The 19,002-nt window shown below is 32.4% G+C and overlaps 2 protein-coding genes across 4 annotated transcripts; one reads left to right on the forward strand and one right to left on the reverse strand.

Annotated features, from left to right (window-relative positions):
• The first annotated feature begins 437 nt into the window (after positions 1 to 437).
• LOC108321811 (probable transcriptional regulatory protein At2g25830) lies at positions 438 to 5,748 on the forward strand. 3 transcript variants are annotated; one of them, XR_008248651.1, is made up of 7 exons: positions 438 to 711; positions 1,008 to 1,069; positions 1,411 to 1,567; positions 2,688 to 2,965; positions 3,912 to 4,032; positions 4,727 to 4,852; positions 5,331 to 5,748. XR_008248651.1 is itself a non-coding variant. In XM_017553671.2 (7 exons), exons 1-6 carry the CDS (start codon positions 445 to 447, stop codon positions 4,751 to 4,753), a joined length of 912 nt encoding a protein of 303 aa, XP_017409160.1. In that variant the 5' UTR covers positions 438 to 444; the 3' UTR covers positions 4,754 to 4,789; positions 5,331 to 5,748. The 3 variants fall into 3 exon arrangements, 2 of the variants coding, with proteins under 2 accessions (XP_017409160.1, XP_017409159.1); XM_017553671.2 differs by having other exon boundaries at positions 4,727 to 4,789; XM_017553670.2 differs by lacking the exon at positions 4,727 to 4,852.
• A 555-nt stretch (positions 5,749 to 6,303) lies between these two features.
• Positions 6,304 to 9,471, reverse strand: LOC108321824 (carotenoid cleavage dioxygenase 8 homolog B, chloroplastic). Its single transcript, XM_017553692.2, has 6 exons — positions 9,025 to 9,471; positions 7,580 to 8,323; positions 7,287 to 7,480; positions 7,003 to 7,192; positions 6,806 to 6,908; positions 6,304 to 6,693 (listed from the first exon to the last, which is right to left on the reverse strand). Exons 1-6 carry the CDS (start codon positions 9,361 to 9,363, stop codon positions 6,548 to 6,550), a joined length of 1,716 nt encoding a protein of 571 aa, XP_017409181.1. The 5' UTR covers positions 9,364 to 9,471; the 3' UTR covers positions 6,304 to 6,547.
• Positions 9,472 to 19,002: the final 9,531 nt, after the last annotated feature.

Below are 19,002 nucleotides of genomic sequence, written 5' to 3' on the forward strand. Positions count from 1 at the left end.
TGGGTAGGAACAATCGCTTATAAACACCACGAGGGACATAAGTTGTGTTTCAACAATTATGAAGCAATGCAAGAAAATTGTTGAGAAGAGTTTGTTTAAAGTGTGCTCTTAGCATTTTTCATAAAGAAGGTACCCTTCTATATCCATCTATGGTGGTACCCACGTTAGTTATGAAAACTTTAATTAAGGTTAATCAAAGAATAACCTTAATCTATATTAAAAAAAAATCCTAAACCGTCTCAAACAAAAAATAACTTCTACCAATCTTAAATTAAAATTCCTAACTTACTTGAGCCGAAAACTAAATTCACTGTCCATACTATTTTTTTCTCTCCTGACATTGATAATTAAAAACTAACTATAAAAGTTGATAGAAAAAGCTTTACTAATTAATATTCTTAAACATACAAATTCCATTAATATTGTATGACATTTAGTTAAAATATGTTACTAATTAGTAATATAAAAATGGCTTCACCACGCGGGTGTGTATTGTATGAGGAATCAAATAAAAAGATGAGAGCACTGCTTCAACTTCAGGCTTTGACTACTCGCCTCTCACATTCATCTTCCTCCTCCATCTTCTTTCGCGCCAAAACCTTGTGGTTGAATCCAAACAGAGCGTGCACTCAGAACTCCCAAGTGAGAAGGATATGGTTTTCCGCTCCAGTTTGTATGGGTCGCCGTTCCTGCAAAATTGCTGGGAGAAAGGTTTGCATGCCACCTGTTTGATCAAATTCTTTTCTCCTTCATTTTCTCAACTAGTATCAGTATCTTCCTTCACAATCCATTTATTTAAGGACATTACACCTCTAGCTGTATTGCTGTAAATCAATGAGGTTGTGCTCGTGTTTTGATTACTTCTCGCGTTATTTTTAAACAAGGCTTATTGTTACTATGTGGCTTTAAGTTGGGTCGCTGTCTTATAGATACATTTTACCAATTATTTTGAACTTTAGAAATCTTCTATTTCTCCAAGGATTGATTCTTATATAAGAAAATTACAGGAAGCCCAAGATGCGAAGAAGACAAAACTATACTCAAGGATTGGAAAGGAGGTTGTGTCTGCGTAAGTCCTTCATTAACTAACTCATTTGTTTATGTTCTCTGTTACATCACTGATATGATTGGTACTATCAAGTTAGTTTAAGGTGGTCGGGTATTTAGCAAATTGACCTTCTGCTGCCCAGGATTTAGTGACGTGAAATAGTTAGCGTGATCATCCCTTGTATTTTTTTTCCCCGATTTTTCCTTACTTTACTGTAAGTGGTGTCTATTTTTCCTGAATTTGATCAGAATCTGTTCTGTAATATGTATTCGTTCGAACTAAAGGATTTTGTTACTGTCTTGTTTTTCTTTATTGATTAAAGAACCACATTGTGGCATAACTTTCATCGTGTTGAATGACAGGGTAAAAAGAGGTGGTCCAAATGTAACATCTAATTCAGTTTTGGCTGCTGTACTTGAGAAAGCTAAGGAGCTTGATGTGCCTAAAGATATTGTTGAGCGCAATATCAAGAGAGCTTCTGAGAAAGGACAGGAGGCTTATATTGAGAAAGTCTATGAGGTTGGTAGAAAACTACTCTTGATTGATTGCCATGGGGAAGCAGATAATTCTGGGACTGGTAATTTTTTGGTCCAGCTTTTTGGGTTACGTGGTATATCATGCACTCATTCATGAGTCGTAACCAAACATGTAATTTGTATTATTAAGCTTTACGTTGTTTTCTTAAGGACTGACTTGTTGCTTAACCTTAACGAGCGTGTTTGTGTTGGATTTCAATATCAAGTTTTGTACTCTAGAACTTCATCCATGGCATATTTGGATCGTTTTCTTTTTCTTAAGAACATTCCAGCGTCTTGTTTCAAGAGAGAAGTGTAAATATGTTCTTTGCATGCACACCATTACAAGGAGCTTACCAATCTTACTTATAAGTGGTTGTTTTTCCTCTCTTCTAAGACGACGCTATCATGTTCTTAAGGCAAATTAAAGAAACAAAATTCCATGTAGGACAGATGCATATGACGAATAACATTCAGTTTTAATTGCATCCCATATTATTAATCCTGGTGCTTAATATCAAGTATCTGTTTGTGCACAGGTAAAATTTTGTGACTTTTATCCTAAAGGGATGTTTGGGCGAAATGAGTTTATAACCCAACTCACTTTTAATATCTAAAAAATATTATGAGATAATTTTTTTTTTTACAAGAGCTACGAAAAAGCACTTTTGACCTATTGCCATTTGTTCTCACAAAGTTAATTTGGCAAACATTCCCGAAAACAATAATTATATTCAAAGTTTGTTATTTCAGTTCTAATTGTTCCAAATTACATCTCCCTTATAATTGATTCATCCCAGCTGTTTAAACAAGCATTATGCTAGAGAGTTTGAGACGTTTAACATTTTTAGGGACACATTTTTGTATGCTATTACTTTTTACTCTGACGCTGTGAATTTTAAAAAAGTCAAAGTGCGAGGGAAATTGGAGTCAATCAGGTAATGAGTCTATGTTCCTAGAAGGGTCGGACCCTGCCCAGACGTGTGGGAAGGGGTCAGTTTTTTGTTTGGACCCATCCTTGGGTCGAATACCTTCAACTCTACAAGACTCTCGGTGGATTACATTTTTTAGAATTTTTTTCTCGCAATGCTATTTTAACTCATCCTTTTATGTTTACCCTTCAGGTTTATGGTTATGGAGGAGTTAGTATTGTAGTTGAGGTATCGACTGATAAGATACATCGTTCTGTGGCAAAGATACGAGAAGTGATAAGGGACTATGGAGGAAAGATGGCAGATTCTGGGTCTGTGACATTTAAGTTTAGACGTGTTAGGGTAGTAAATATTAAAGCTACTAATGCTGACAAAGATCAGCTGCTTTCCATTGCTTTGGATGCTGGAGCTGAGGATGTAATTGAACCTCCAACTTATGAAGATGACACTGAAGAGGATAGCTCAGAAAGGTAATTCTCAGCTATTCATTGTGTTTCTCAGTTACAATAAAATTTGTGGTTTTGATCGGAAAGATGTGTGACATTTTCTTGGTCTTGGAGAGGAAAACTTGAAACCAGTGATAATGAGATCATCCGTTTGACTCATCAAACCCTTTTTCTTCACCAATTACTGAAGAACATATTAGCTAGTTTGAGTAAAATCATTCCTTTATTATAACGTGGGTGAATTTGAAAGGCTGATGGTAAAATCATAGTTTGATATGCGTGATCAACAATTCATAATTCAGCATCCATGGATGGAACGCATTATCCACTACTGACTGCTCCAATGACAACTCAAGCTTTATAGCACCTTAATTTGAGTAGTGAAATCTACGGATAACGATGGAAATTAATTATCTGCATTGAAACCCTAGTTTCTAATATTTAAAGCGAAGACTTTGCAATAGCCTGATGTCATTTTCTGAATTCCATCTGTAGCAATTCTTGTCTTGTTAGAATTGGTATGAGAGAATGGAAATGCTGGCTTCCTATTTAAATGTTTTTGAAATAAAAGAAAATTTCAAATATTTAAATAGATATTTATTGTTGTTCAAATTTTCTAAAATCCGGCAACCAAAATCAATATGAAAAATAGTTACAGTCTATCAAATATATTTATAAAAATCACATTTTTTAGGAGTTATTGGATACAAGAGTATCAAATCTTTCATTGGTCTGAAATTGATTCACTGGGCAGATTTGTTTTACATATATAGGGTAAGCATTTCTTACATCACATGATCTTGTAATCTCTCATACTTAAATTAGTCTTCTTGGTAGCTCTGATGGCTGTAATAATGGCTGAAATATGTTCGAGCCTCTGTTGTTCTGTTTGTTTACCCCTTATAACAAGGAGAGTAGAGCATAAAATTCAAGCTTGCCAACTAGAGTTCATTTTATTTCATTTTGTCAGGTATTATAAAATTGTTGGTTCTTCAGAGAACTATTCATCTATATTATCTAAGCTGCGAGAAGAGGGCATAGATTTTGAGCCTGATAATGGTTCCGAGCTTCTTCCAAATACCACGGTTGAGGTCTGTCTACTGGCTTTTGCATGTGCTATTTCATTTGTCTTTCTCCCTTCTCCTTTTGTATTCGTAGTATGACAAAGAATTCTGAAGGTGTAAGTTTAATCTTTGATTCAGTAATATGCAATTTCTAAAATGGGTTTGGGAGGTGTTACTTTTTCTTGATTCATTGTTCTGTTCTTCTGTCTGTATTGCATTTTTACAATTATGCATTTGTAGGCAAACTATTCTGGAGAGTATCAATAGTGTTTCTATCAGTAATTTTCCACTTATTCATCATGTTATAAACCATTCCTATTAAGTTTAGATTTGGCTTTTCTAAATTAAGCAAAGGCACAGTAAATGATTTCAGTCATTGATGAGAAAATAAACTTTCATATTTGAAACATGCATAATTTGTTGTGGATGTATGGGTACACAACGTTGATAGTTGATTTTGTCATCAATGATTGAGATTTTTCTTGCCTTACACTCTAAAATGAATTACTCACTTTGGAGGGTGCCAGATATCCATTATATTTATCTAACTCTTCATTTTAAAAGATTACACAGAAGTAAAAATCGAAGAGGATTTTTTAAATTCTTTACATTCAGCTCCCCCATCCCACTTTTGTTTTCTTCGTCCAGGTGAGGTGAGAATTTTTATTTTCATAAGGTACTTTCCCTTTAATTTAGCTTCTAATCCTGAATCTAAATGTAGGATTGCTGGGGTACATTCTTGAGTTGAAAATTATTAGCTAAAAGGTTGCCAAAGTTTCATGCGGTGAGAATTTCAGAGCTTAATTGGCGTGTGTTTAGCTACTAATGAACTATGCAATTAGGGGGAGTACGTGATTCTATTCTATCATATTCTTTAATTGCACACGTAAATATATGATGCTAATTACTAGCATGACTTGACTCCATGAATTCCAAAGTAATTTTTATGTTGCAGCTTTCTTTGTTCACGTTTATTACTTTTCTACAATTGAATTCCATCCTTTAAGTCTGTAGAAATCTCCATTCTCATTCTTTTCTGCGTAAGTTATATGATTCAATGCTTGTAGCCTTGAACTCTTGTTGCAAATAGACAAATCTATAGGGGATTAACTGCAGCTCAAACCCTCTATACACTTTATAAGGATGAGAGTGAGCAGGTCTTTGTTGTATATTGATGACGATTATAATGGTATTTTAACGTCTGCATTGAACTTTGAAAAGTAATTCTATTATTTTTCTAAATAAAAAGAGGGATTGTCCTTAACTTCTTTTTAATTAGGAAACATTGGAGTAAAACCTGAGTCAGTTACACTTGATTTTTTCAGGTAGACGATGAGGCTATGGACTTGAACAAGCAACTTATGAGCAAATTACTTGAGCTTGATGATGTTGATGCTGTTTATACCGATCAAAAATAATAATTTTTATGTTTAAAAGCTGTTCATCAGACAACTCAAGGTTCTCTTGGACACTGGAAGCTCCCATCACAAAAATGTACCTCTGGTTTATTTACAAAATGAAAATAGGTTCCAAAAGTTATTGGGGATTCCTCAGGTGAATAATTTGTTGATCTGACTGTTTAGTCCGATTCCTTTTTTTTTTTGAGAGGACGGCCAGATGCTTGCTTTCTGGAGGGGATTTCATTTTGAAATTATTTGATTCAAACGCGAGGATGTTTAAATCATGTACTGTCTTATATTATAAACTGACAAAGTTTAATAATAATAAAACAAGGTAAATCTAGATTCCTTCTGGTTGGGTACGTTGGTCCCGGAGAAATTTCTTTGCACCCATCTACAATTTATATCTGTTCGTATATAGTTGGTCTTATTACGTAGGATGAAGATAGTCGAGTGAACCAGTTTTTCACTCCTTTTTCTAATATTCATTTTTGCATGTAAACCGAGAACCTGAGATATGCTGCTTAGACAGTTTCAAGATGCATTTTTGTACTAGAACAACCAATATAGGCACTGACGTGAGATAAGTTAGACCATACAGAAGAGTTGTTTGTAGTTGATAATTATAAATGATTCAAAGGGGCGCACTCTGGATGTTCTTTGAGATGGCTAAAACGTGCAAGAGCCAATGCCAAAGTGGTCATGGTTCTGAGCTTCATGTTTGAGGCATGTCTTATCCTAGTCCAAAAAACTATTTTATAACATCTGAACACTGGTTAATGCTCTGATCAACAGAACGTGGCCACATGATGGTGCAACGGAATATTCTGACTTTAATAATACACTGTTGCATTGGGTAAGGATTTTTTTTGTGAAAATGTATTAGTAGTTGGAGAAGTGAGAAAAAAATGAGATTACTCATTGATATAATACATGCAGTACAATGTACAAAATGCTGAGGGGAAGAGGACGAATCCATAATTGCGACCTTATCATACACATACAATAATATTACACGCTTAAGGATCAGTATCCCTTGTACCCAGTATAGTTGCATAATATATTGTATAGGTGTACTGCTTTCAGTTGCGTCATTTTCTCTGAGCAGATTTTATATTACTAAATAATATTCAGTGATGCTGTTACTCCTTTGGAACCCAGCATCCATGCAACCCATAGGGAAGTCCATAAGGGAACTTGGCCCTAGCAATCTCTTCAAAAGTGGAACCATCCAACAGCAACGCATACCCTTCTCCATTTTTCTCGCTGACAATGGAGATTACCACGCCTACCATTTGACAGAAAGAAAGGTTAGAATGAAGCTGCTGGAGAATTGTAATAAAGAACAAACAGCAGGATGAAAAAGAACGCATGCATGCTTGAATTAAAGAACTTCTAACCATCATCTTCCTCTGTTGCTCCTGGTCGTGCAACAAAGAATGGTTCTGAGGGTACGGCACCTTCTTCATGCCAGTTCGTAGCCTTTTTCAATTCTAAATCAAGCTGCATAATATTTTATATCATCAAAGCACATTCTACTAAATATATATGTCCGGAACCATAGATAAGTTTGAAAGACTCAAATATTAAGTCAAACCTTGGTGAGTGTGTTGGGAAAGTTACAAGGTCGCTGTGCTCCACAAGCATACGCATATCTGTATTTCTTTCCTAGATTATTAGGGTTTATGCTGCACATGTCCATGCCTTTCCCATGTTCATTTGGGTCCAATGCTGCATCTAGTTCTCCATATGGACTTCCATCCAGTGGTATTCTGAACCGTCCAACCCTGTTAATTAATCAATGTTAAGTAAACCGTAAGTCACTCGTATGCATTACGATCTTTCCGTAATCTAAAGCTAAGATATCCAAATATCAATCACCTAGCATCGGGTAGAACATCTTCACCATTAAAAGAACGAAGGTTCTGTAACCTAAGTCTATCAAGAATGGTAGGATCCGAATTATGCTCACAACAGTCGGCAATAATGGCCGTCACCCTCCCATCTTCGTCTTCCTCCTCATAAGCATTAATGAAATGGAAAGTAACAAACAGAGGTACTTCCACACTTGCCACCTTCAAAATCAAACACAGAGAATCAATCATTAATAAAGTCCATAACATGGAAGATTAAAACAAATCCACAGAGACGTAATAATTAACTATATAACTTACAATATTTCCACTGGTCTTGCACATGACATGCATAAAAGCTTTAGACTGAGGGTGCCACTCAAACTTGTACAAAGGAGTAGGCTCAGCCTTGAGCAGATTCTGAGCACAGTACCTCAACGGCATTTCGGGCACAACAACATAGTGTTCGGTGACAGGAAAAGAGTGAACCCAGCCGGGTGAAGACCCGCCCCGGCAATTGACCCGCCCAATTACCCTCCTCTCATTGGTACCGGGCTCCATCCTCACCACAAGGTACCCTGCTCTCACCAAATCCGGCAACAACGTCACAAACTCCTTATCCGTCACAACGGGGTGCGCAGAGTGAATCAGACCCCCCAACGAGTCACTGTACTCGAACTTCCCCACCGTTTCCAGCGTCTCAGGGTCAATCACAATCGACCCCTTCTGCGTCTCCGTCAGACACACCACCCTCCCGTCGCCAAGCTTCACCACCCCGGTGTTCGCGTTGTCCGTCAGCGACGCGCCGGAGAACAGGCTCGCCAGCTCCCCCACATACGCCAGGAAATTCGCCGCCTTTGGCACTTCCGAAAACTCCCGGTAGCATATCTTCTGATTCTTCTTCGCCGCTCGGTACGCCTCCGATTCAAGTTGACGGTGGCCGGCGAATAACCGGCCTTCCTGGAGTCGTAGCTTCACCACCGTGGCGTAACCGTCGAAGAGGTGTCGGAAGTCATAGTCTCCTATGTGCCACATCCCAGGCCCATTCCTCAGGTACGTTCCATTCTGCATGTAATCATTCACATTTATTTATCATTATAAGGTTAAGAACCATTGTCCAAGTAATACAAACAAACGAAAAAACCACTGTTTTTCTTACTATGTACTCAATATTCCTATATATATACAGCGTTATTTTAATTATATATGTAGTCAACAAAATGACGTTTGCGTATACATGAGCTTGTAGGTATCATGGAATACACCAACCACTAATGATGAGGACACATATTCAAAGATCCTTTGATGTTGTATTAATTATTTGTTTATGAGTTTTCAGGTTATTAAAAAAAATCCAAAACCTATTTATTGACACAGACTTTTTATTATTTTAATGTGTTTTCTTATAATTAACTATAATATATTCTTTTATTGGTTTTCATTTCTCTGACGTTATACTGCTGTAAATGACCAACAAACCTAGACTAAGCCTGTGATCAAATCGATACTATTGCTTAATTAATTATTATTATTATTTTTGTAGCTTACAATGGACCGTGTCTATGTGTAGATCCCTGCCGGAGGGAAAAATAAGATTTTTCATTTGGCTTTTGTACTTTAATGGTAACTCGTGTGATATCAATAAAGGTTGATACAAAGATTTAAGTAAAGGTTATATCTCAGTACTATTTAAAACTATGCAGAAAGATATGATATTGGGTGATTTTATTGGAGGTGAAGAGCATGAAGTATATATGAAGTCTTACCAGCCATGGTGGTATATGCCCTTCAACTTGTAACTCTCCTTCCCAGCTCTCCTGCGAGATACTAGTCCATGCAACATGGTGGTGGTGGTGGCGGCCGGCGGTGGTTCCTGAGCGTTGTTCCTCCGGTGTTGGTGGGGTAATCATGGGTAATGAAGGACTTGCAACATTTGCAACGGTTAAGTGTAGGAGTTTGCGTTTGGGTTTATTGACGATGAGTTTATTTGGAGGTAAAATATGATTGTTATGATGAGAGATGGGAGGAAGAAGCATAGTTGGGGAAGAAGTGGAGTTTGTGAGTGAAGAAGGCATGGTTGTGAAAGGCATGGTTGTGAAAGCCATGGAAATGGAAAAAAGAAGAAAATTGAAGGGTTTGGGTTTTGTGAGTGAGAATAATGATGCATATTTATAGAAGGTATTGAAAAATGATCAGTGAAGATGAAAATTGGTGTATGGGAATCTTGATTGGTGGAATTCCTTCTCACTACGGGACATACTTTGGTTTTTCTTCAGTCCTTACTTTCACACATTAAATTATACGTATTTTCATGGATTCGACAACTATATCAAGACACAAAGCTTAATATATTATAAACTGCTTTACGATTTTTGACTATATATATATATATATATGCTGGAAAGTTAACAACAGGTTTATTTATTTTTAATTAATCTTACTTACAGAACTAGTTGCGTGTCATTTTGGTCCTCCGAGTTTAATAATTAAAAATTTCAGCATTTTTTAAATAAGAAATTCCACTAAAAGAAAGCAATTTTACCTTTTTTTTAAATTCTCACTTTCAAAATCTTTACAAAATGAGTTAAGTAAGCTCTGGTTTATTTTGTCTCACATTTATCATAAAATATCAAGAATATATTCGACAGTATAATTAATGAGAATTTTAAGAATTTAGGTAGAAAAAAAGTGATAAAAGGGTCGAATTTGTTAATCTTTTTAAAAAAATAATAGCTAACGTATTTTTAGAATTCTAAAAAGATGCAAAAGTACTCATTGAAGCTTCGACCACACGTGATCAATCAATCTTTCCTAGACGCAGATTCAAGGATGTCAATTAATTGGCTTCAAAAATCGAAGAACTAAAATCACACATGTTATAGGAATAAACAAATAGTAAGAATTGTGTAATTAAACTTTTAATTTAAATATTATAAATAAAAAAATATTTTTATTTTTACCTAGTTATATTTAAAATAACTTGAATTAGTCAAGATTTACCGTGAAGCTTAAATATCAAAGATAAAAAATATAAGGTATTCTTTAAATACGAAATCTTCTAAATAATATAAATCTTTTTGGGGAGATTGAACTAATTCACCGACACATGAGTTGTGTCACATAAATAGTTAAGAAATTAATTTCTTAAACTTCAATTACAATGATAGTTTTTCATAATAAAAATAAGTTATAGTTGATGGACCTTTTCCTCCAATTAGTTTCTTCCTCATACAAAAGTAAGTTGGAGTAGTTAAAAAATGGTGATCCAAATTTGTTCTAAGACTATTCATGTAATCGATCAAACACTGTATTTCTGAAAAAAAAAAGTAGCCATTGAGCTACTTCATAGCCGAATAATTATTCTCTAAGCTTTTAAAATAAATGTCTTTGTTAAAAATATTAACTTCACCAGTTTATATTATATTAGAAGACTACTTTCTAAAATTTAAAACTTAGATAGAATCTTTTATTATCCATAATATTTTAATAAATTTTCGATTTCCATATTACACAATTATATATCTACTATTTTTAATTATTAAGAAAATATTTTACTTTTATATGAAAATTGTAAGAGTTTAAAATTAACTAAAATGGTAAAATAACAATTTCTTATCAACATATATTCGTTTGTGCATGATAAAAAACAAAGAAGCATATATTTTTATATTATTTTTGTATTTATTACTTAAATTTCAGAACTAATTTATATATATATATATAAAGTTAGATTAGGAACTTTCAATTCATAAATTTTACGATAAAACAATTTAATATCAGCCCTAGCTAACAGGTATTTTTTTCTTTCAAGATAGTCTAAGCCTAAGACATCATTTGAAGCCGAGAAAAAGGATATAATCTAGTTGTAAAATCCATTGAGGTAAAATTTGGATTTGAGTATAGTAGGAGGACATTTCTATAATAAAAATTATCCTTAGTGCAATTGTAAATTGATCATTTTTAGGTATGAATAGTTTATATAAGATATAACCACTTTCAACATAAAATTTTAAAATTTAATATTTATGTATTTTAATTTTTTTTATATGTGACTTCACTTTCTATTTTTATTTATGTAAAACTTTCAATTCATACTTAAAGTTTAATATCTTAATGTTGTATTCAAGTATACATATTTAACAATAAAGTTAAGACCTTAAGTCATAAAAAAATATCTCTTTAGTTTAAATGATTTTTTTTTTAAAAGAAAAATAAATATAAGATCTTAAAAGTGATGTAACATAATAAAAATGATTAGAAAAAATTAAGACTCGTATTATAACTATGCAATAGAGATGTTTTTAAGTTATATTATTAATGTATGATACTTTCTAAATTTATTAAACCCTAGTGAGACTTGTATTCCTTTTTTTTTTATATATGTAGCACTTTATATATGTACTATGTGCAAATAATAGAAGATGGGGTATAGTTGTAATGTGAGTTAATTCATTTCTACAAACCAACTTTTAAGATAAAGGAGGTACTTTTATTTATAATTTGTATTTTCAAATTTGATCTACAGCTATGTGACATGTAAATTTTCCTTAACATACTCATGCATCTCCAACATTAAGTTTGATGAGTAAATAATATAGCGAATGACATTTCTATTGTAGAAAAAAATACTTTAATATTATCTTATAAATTTTTGTTTTGAATTAAATATTGTAAAAATCAGTTATAAAGTACAATACTCTTATAGAGTTTTAGGTGAGATTTGTATATATATTTTTTCTCAATATACTCTTATGCATTTTCAGTATTTAAAAAAAAAAGTTTTGTATTAATTTTTTGACTTCCAAAATATTTAACATTAAGATGGTATTTTTAAGATGGATAATAAAGGTAAGGAGTCTCAAACACATGAAGTTGTGGATCTCATAATGGTGTTATCAGCCAACAGATATACTACATCTTTATTTTATCAATACGCTAGCCATATCTTTAATAGAACGTATCTCGTTTTCTTGTTATCATGCTATCACATTTTGATCTTATATAGGTAATTAAAGTAAATGTTATTCTATCAAGTAATTGTATGACTATGTATGTTAAGGTGTACAATGGATTATGTTTTAAACTTTCAACATTTTTAGTAGTGTAGCAAAATCTGTAGCTATTTCAATTTTATATTTCATTCAGACTAAGCTATATACCAGTAGAGTGTTATCATAGAGGTCCAAATCAATATGACAACTTTGATAAGAATATGTTTGCTAAGTCCTGCACACATTATATAAACATACTCACTCTTTATTAAACGCCAACAGGATTTTTTTTTGAAACTAATAATTACTATTTCATAATTCATTATATGAATAATATCATCCTAATAAAAGTTAACTTAAAAAAAATAGAGTAATGTTAAAGGTAAAAAGAATTTGAAGTGTTAAAATATCAATATTGTCCAAATCTTATCTTCAAGTCCGATGTTCCTATGTTCTAAACTTACTATCTCCCATTTTGTCTTATCTGTTGTGTCAAACCAGTTAGCCAAAGATTTTATGGAGACTATATAAAGCACAAACACCAATCACAGTATGAAAAAATGATTTTACCTAAGTCATACAAAATATCTCATTCTTAGAAATCACTTTGTTTATGTGATTCCATGTTACCCATATATGCACTTCCAATTCGTGTTTCTTCATACCAGTTAACTTTTACTATACCTAATGGATTAAAATTTTTGAAATCTTATTAATTCATCTTCCTTGCTCATGATTCATCCTATGATAAAATCTATACTTTGTGATCGTAGGATGACATGTCGCCTCCATAGGTGCATGTATTGCATACTACATCATTTCCTTCTTTGACCTTCAAATTTGATAGTACCAAAACCCACCACGTCTATTTTTATGCATAATTAATATACAAGCCAATCATCTCAAAATCAAACATGTAATTATGTTGGGGTATTGTCGGCAATTAATTAATTTGTACATCTTTACAGATTTATACACAGCCGGTCAGTGCATATTTAGAGAAGTTTTAAGTCTAGAAAATATTTTGCCGCCTTGTTAATTATTCAATGCTTAGAAATGGATAATAGATCTTAATCTTATTAGACATTGATACGATGAATGAAAACTTGTTATATATTGAAAAAAAAAATGTTATGGTGATTCAGTTATATGGATAATGAATGGATAATCCGAAGCAAGGAGATGTGAGGAGTGAGGAAAAGATCCGTTTGATGAGTAGGTAATGCAGTTTGAATTAGGGTTAGAAAAAAGTGAAATAAAATGAGAAAGATGAAGAAGGTGTGGGAACACGATGATGATGGATTGGGAAACGGAATATAGAAATATGTGTATGTATTGCCGTCGAAAGTGGAGGTGAAAAAACTTAAGAGGTGCAGAGGTGGTTGGGGCATTCGAATAATGATGTTTTCCATGAAGGAATTGGTTCAATAATTTAGTGACAGGAGCAATGTTAATTTGCTTACATAGTTCATACCCCTTTTGGAAAGTGGGAATGCTCATTGTGCCACTTGCGACTTAGCACACAAATATATTTAGTTTATAGGTTGACCTGCATGGTTGTGCAATCTGGGTCCGCATGTTCGCCACTCAACCAAATCTTCTTTCATGTCAACAATCCTTAACTCCATTTCACTTTGCATCGCACAAAACCACCCTTATAATAATTCTTCTTCTACTATATTCTCTTCCGTCACAACAATTTGCTCCATTCTCCTTTTCAAGTTTAAGTCTGTTCAGAGTTTAATTATCGTAATTTCGACCTAAAACGAAGCAGCCTCAGTACATTCAATGTTTTATGAGAATGAAGTAGACCTTTGTAATTGGTATTGCTTGTGTCTCTTCATGTCCTGTATGATTCCCACAACAGTGAATCCATAATGCAGAATTTCTGCTGCCTGCAGTTGTATGTGGCAGACAAAATTAGGGTTTTCCCACAACGGAGAACAGTTAAGTTGTGTTAAGAATTTGGACCACGATTATTATAAAAACTAAGAGTCAGTATTCGATGTGGGTCCAAAACTATCAAATATTGTGGGCGATGATGATGCGCACTCATGCACCCACCACCTTCACCTTCTTTAATTATTATATGCTGTTATGTAATTTAGCTCTAATCAAATTTTATATCTCGTCATCATCTTCCACTTAATTACCATTTCCAAAGAAAACAAAGTTTTTTCAAAGACGTTTAATTTCAGAGTGATCGAGAAAATCATCATGTGTGGTTCGTCCGATTCTTCCAAAACGAATTATTATGAAGATGGCAGAGATGAAAATTAATTCTTAAACAAAACAAAAGCGGTCCTATGCGTATCTCGTATTGTTGCAGTTCGAATCCGGATATTCGTTTCTTCTGTTTCAATTATTATTAACATTAAAAAGCAGCCACCTAATCGAGGAGATGCCACTCTTCTACAGTGTATTGTACTCTTGGATACTTTTCGGCAATTTTCTGCTTGACATTTTCTGGATTCGATAATGACCCCTTCAACTTCATCAATGATTTCAAACGCTAACAACACTTTCACAAAATCACGTTTTCATTATCGCCATAATCTGGTTTCTATGAAGCAAAACCTCAAAAACGAATTATTTCCCCGTTGCTTCAAAGAGTAATCATTAATATTCATTTTTAAGTCAATTCCATTAACTGGTATTCGAATATGAAACTCATATTGCCACGAGTAGTACGTACTCCCCATATTCAATTCGATTCATTTTAAAGACAACTTAACGTGTCCTGTTTTGTTCTTATGTTATTTCTTAGTTCATCTTATGTTATTTTCAATTTGTTTTAAGAATGCATTGACTTTTCGTAACTCAATAAAAAGAAAAAATCCTTTAAAAAATGTCCAAAAATAAAAACAATAAAGTTACATCTATTTTTATTTTCATAATAAGTGTCTAAATCTAACATCCATGATAAGAGAATGTAAATATTACTATAAATTTGGTTGTAACTTGATATAAATCTAGTTAGAAATTACTATAAAGAACATTTAATAATATACGTATTTTGTAAGTTGATTAATTAATTAATATCTCTAATAGGATAAATTAAAATGATTATTATATTTACATGATAAATTATTCTTTTATAGTTAACAATTAAAACTTAATTTATAAGTATATTAATGATTTAAGTTTCAATATCATTATATATTTGAATCCTTAAAGAATATAAATACAAATAGAAAAGTTAATCATTTAAATTGATTTTTATTTTAATATTTAATTTAAAAGAACAAGTCACTAAGCCTGCTTGCTTTGCTCGTCTTTGGCTAGTTAGGTGACTGAGTCAAAGTAAACTGATGGATTGAAAATTTCAATCTATTTTTTTTATTTTTATTTTTTTATCTCTAGAAGATAGTTATATATAGTTTTGTGAAACATAATGGATGGAGAACCTAGGGATGAAAAGCTTAGAAAAAAAATTGAACAACATAAGAAATGAAATGAAAAAATATGGAAGATATTGTGGTGTGATTTCATCTTAAGTATCATCACCACACACTCGTAAAGGGTAACAAATCCTTGATGAATAACACACCTAAAAAGAATCACATCCTTGTAGGACAAAATTCACGCATCAATGATTCATCTCATATGATTTTCACTGTAAAATAAAATCAAAGATACCAAAAGTCCTATACTCAATATTTAGTATTGTTCATGTATAACTTAATTTGGGAACTTAAGGATTGAAAACATAAAACAAAAATTTGTAAAATGAACTTAGACATTGAAAGTGAAATCAAGAAGAGGAAAACAAATCAAATCACTCCAAAAAAACCAAACGGTCTAAAAATCACTTTTCTCTAAATATTCACATCAAAATTTAAATAATTAACCGATTCAATTAATTAATCAACTAAACTGATTTATACAAATTAAATCTCAACATCATTTAATCCAATATACATTCAACTATCAAATCAAGATTCAACAATTCCTAATTTAAATTTTATTTTCAAAAACGAAAATTAATATCATAAAGAACAAAAATGAAATTAGAAAAAGAATAACCAACTTAGTGTAAAGAACAATCGGTACAAAACTCAATTTCTTGACAATTAGGGGTTTCTTTTTCCGTTAAAACGATGACAATACTTGATGGGTTTTTGTCAAATTTCATTTAGTTTAATGTAAATCACAACTAACCACCCTCTTTCAAGTCATGACTCAAGATTAATAATTAATTTTCTTAAAAGAGCCTTTAAAACCAAATTATTCTTTTCTTAAACGTGTATATGTTACTAAACAAGGGTTTGGAAATTTTTAAATTAAAATTTCTGTACAAAAAATTATGGTAAAGGAACGTCATACCTTGTTTATAAGGTTTAACCAAACAGCAATTTAGTTTCATAAATTTGAAAATTGATTTAGTATGCAACAACTTGTATGTTTGTTGAGGTGATGTTGAAAAGTCCCATATCATTTAAGATAAACAACAAACTATATGGTAATAATTATATGATATATTCTAAGTTCTTGAATTTAAACATTCTAGTAAAAAACAATTTAAATTTATATTTTGTCTTTAAAAGCTAATTATTTTTTTCTTAATTGTTACTAAACAAGGATTTGAAAGAGAAACATTTTTAAATTAAAAACTTTTTATTAAAAAAACTTTTTAAATTAGTTTTATAAATTCGAAAGTATTGATTGAGTATGCAGTTTACCTTTGTCTCTATCTTTTAGACATTATGCTCTCTCGTTCTGTTTGTTCCTTTGGACAAAAATAAACTTTTGGACGACCAAATGTAATCTGGACTATGATGGTATATATGAAAAAATGGGTCTGAATTAAGCTTTTCTTCTTCTGCACCTCAATAACTTCCATTTACACTTTCTTTTATTGCAAAAGTTAATCCAAAACGTAACATCTTTAATCCCAATTACATAATTCAAAATTTAGAAGAGAGTAGTATCTTAGCTCTTAAATATTCAGTTTTTCTTTCCTCAATCCAAAATATAAAATTACCTTTTTGGGATTAGGCATTGTCAATGATGAGGATTGGGTTATTTCTTCTCACCTCCATCCATTTCATTCTACACCCTGTACACTTATAAAATTACCTATTTATTTTTATTTTCTTTTTACTTTTTCCTTCTTCCTTCTTCCGCGTCCAGCTGGAACCCCTCTCTTTTATGTCCTCTTTCCCAAGTGTCTCCCCCATGTCATCTTTTTACTGCTTTTCATCTTTTTTTTTTATTGAAAAATATTATGGACGTGCATTCTAAAATCTATTTTTATTTTGAGTGTATATGCAGGACAAACTCACAGAGATGCAGGAAAAAATGATATTTTTTTTATCTGGCAGGAAGAAATGACCTGATTATTGTTTACATTAAAAGAAAGTTGGACCTTTTCTGCTGGGCTTCATATTTCTTGCCGAAGTAATTCCTTCACTGTTTCCATAAAATAAAAAGATAATAAGAGGGGTTTGGCAGCTCATTCCTTTAAGTTAATAAGTGCATGAGATAAAAAAAACAACAACAAAAAAACATTCAAATGTAATCTCACCCACACATAACCTAGACTAGGGCTAGGGTTAATCCTGAGCCCCACCTAGAATTGTAGGATTTTTTAGTTGCAAACAACATCGTCCAAAACTGGAGCCCTTTGCCTTAAATTCATCTACTGACACATTGGCCTCCGTGGATAAATTCTTGGAGACTGTGATGCACTAGTTCTACAGTAAGTCCTTTTCATTTCATTCAAGATTTTCTCTAATTTCTTTTTCATTCATCTGTAGTCACTAACTGCAGTGGGTGTACAAAGCAATAACTACGGGATATGCAAATTTATGGAAGACCCATGAAACTCTTCATCATTCAGGTTTGGATGTAAGTCAATTTCAGAATTAGTGCAACTATGAAATCAAACTCTTCTTTCTCTTTCATATATATATATATATATATATATATATATATATATAACCAAGGAGTAATTCTTATTTTATATTTGAATTTTTACTTTTTAGTTTTTCAAATATATATTTTCCTTGACACTCTTCATAAAGCTGGATAAGCATTGCATTATGTGCATGTCATAAAAGCTTCATAATTTAGTTTGGACCTGTTACATTATGGTACTGCAAAATGAAGATCAGAATCCTTAACTATACCATTATGGTACTGCAAAATGGACATGATGAACAACAGTAAGATTCTCTGGTTCATTCCATCACCATTCACAGACAACACTCAAAGCTTTGCCGTTTCCTCTGCCACTGGTTTCCCTCCGGTTGTATACAAAATATACAGCCACATTATGTATTTACATGCATGGAATATTGTATCTTTTTTTCACTTCCAATCTACAATCAGCATGCCAAAACCTTTATTGATTTTTTCATTTTCTTGTCTCATTACCAAGAGAGACCTAATGAGAAAATTTTAGTTGTTTAAAATTTTTATGGGATGATTTTGAAAAATAAAAGGATTATTCAATTTATATTTCAATAGTTACTATACTAATCCATTCAAAGAAGAGTACCACTTGATGTTATTGAAACTTAAAACACTTTCTTATTACTATTTCTAAACTTAATTATAAGAAATTAAGTGAACACGGATTAATGATAGTCGTAAGTTCATCTAATATTTTAGTTTTAGTGGAGTTTCAATTTCGATCGACGGTCATACGGTTTTGATCGTCTCGACCAGGTGATTACCGTACTGTCAACGACGTCTTCATCAAAGTTTCTACGTACTCTCGACATCTTTTGAAATTGTAGATAGACTTTA

Source organism: Vigna angularis, chromosome 4 (genome assembly GCF_016808095.1).
Source record: "Vigna angularis cultivar LongXiaoDou No.4 chromosome 4, ASM1680809v1, whole genome shotgun sequence".
NCBI lineage: Eukaryota > Viridiplantae > Streptophyta > Magnoliopsida > Fabales > Fabaceae > Vigna > Vigna angularis.

What these genes read in the sequence shown, in the direction of transcription:
- LOC108321811 (XM_017553670.2), top strand. Translation starts at nt 445, where the DNA reads ATGTTACTAATTAGTAATATAAAAATGGCTTCACCACGCGGGTGTGTA. An exon ending in GGAAAGGAGGTTGTGTCTGC is followed by an intron (nt 1,070 to 1,410) that starts GTAAGTCCTTCA and finishes GTTGAATGACAG; the next exon opens with GGTAAAAAGAGGTGGTCCAA. An exon ending in ATATTGAGAAAGTCTATGAG is followed by an intron (nt 1,568 to 2,687) that starts GTTGGTAGAAAA and finishes TTTACCCTTCAG; the next exon opens with GTTTATGGTTATGGAGGAGT.
- LOC108321824 (XM_017553692.2), bottom strand. Translation starts at nt 9,363, where the DNA reads ATGGCTTTCACAACCATGCCTTTCACAACCATGCCTTCTTCACTCACA. An exon ending in GGCATATACCACCATGGCTG is followed by an intron (nt 8,324 to 9,024) that starts GTAAGACTTCAT and finishes GATTACATGCAG; the next exon opens with AATGGAACGTACCTGAGGAA. An exon ending in TTCCCAACACACTCACCAAG is followed by an intron (nt 6,909 to 7,002) that starts GTTTGACTTAAT and finishes AATATTATGCAG; the next exon opens with CTTGATTTAGAATTGAAAAA.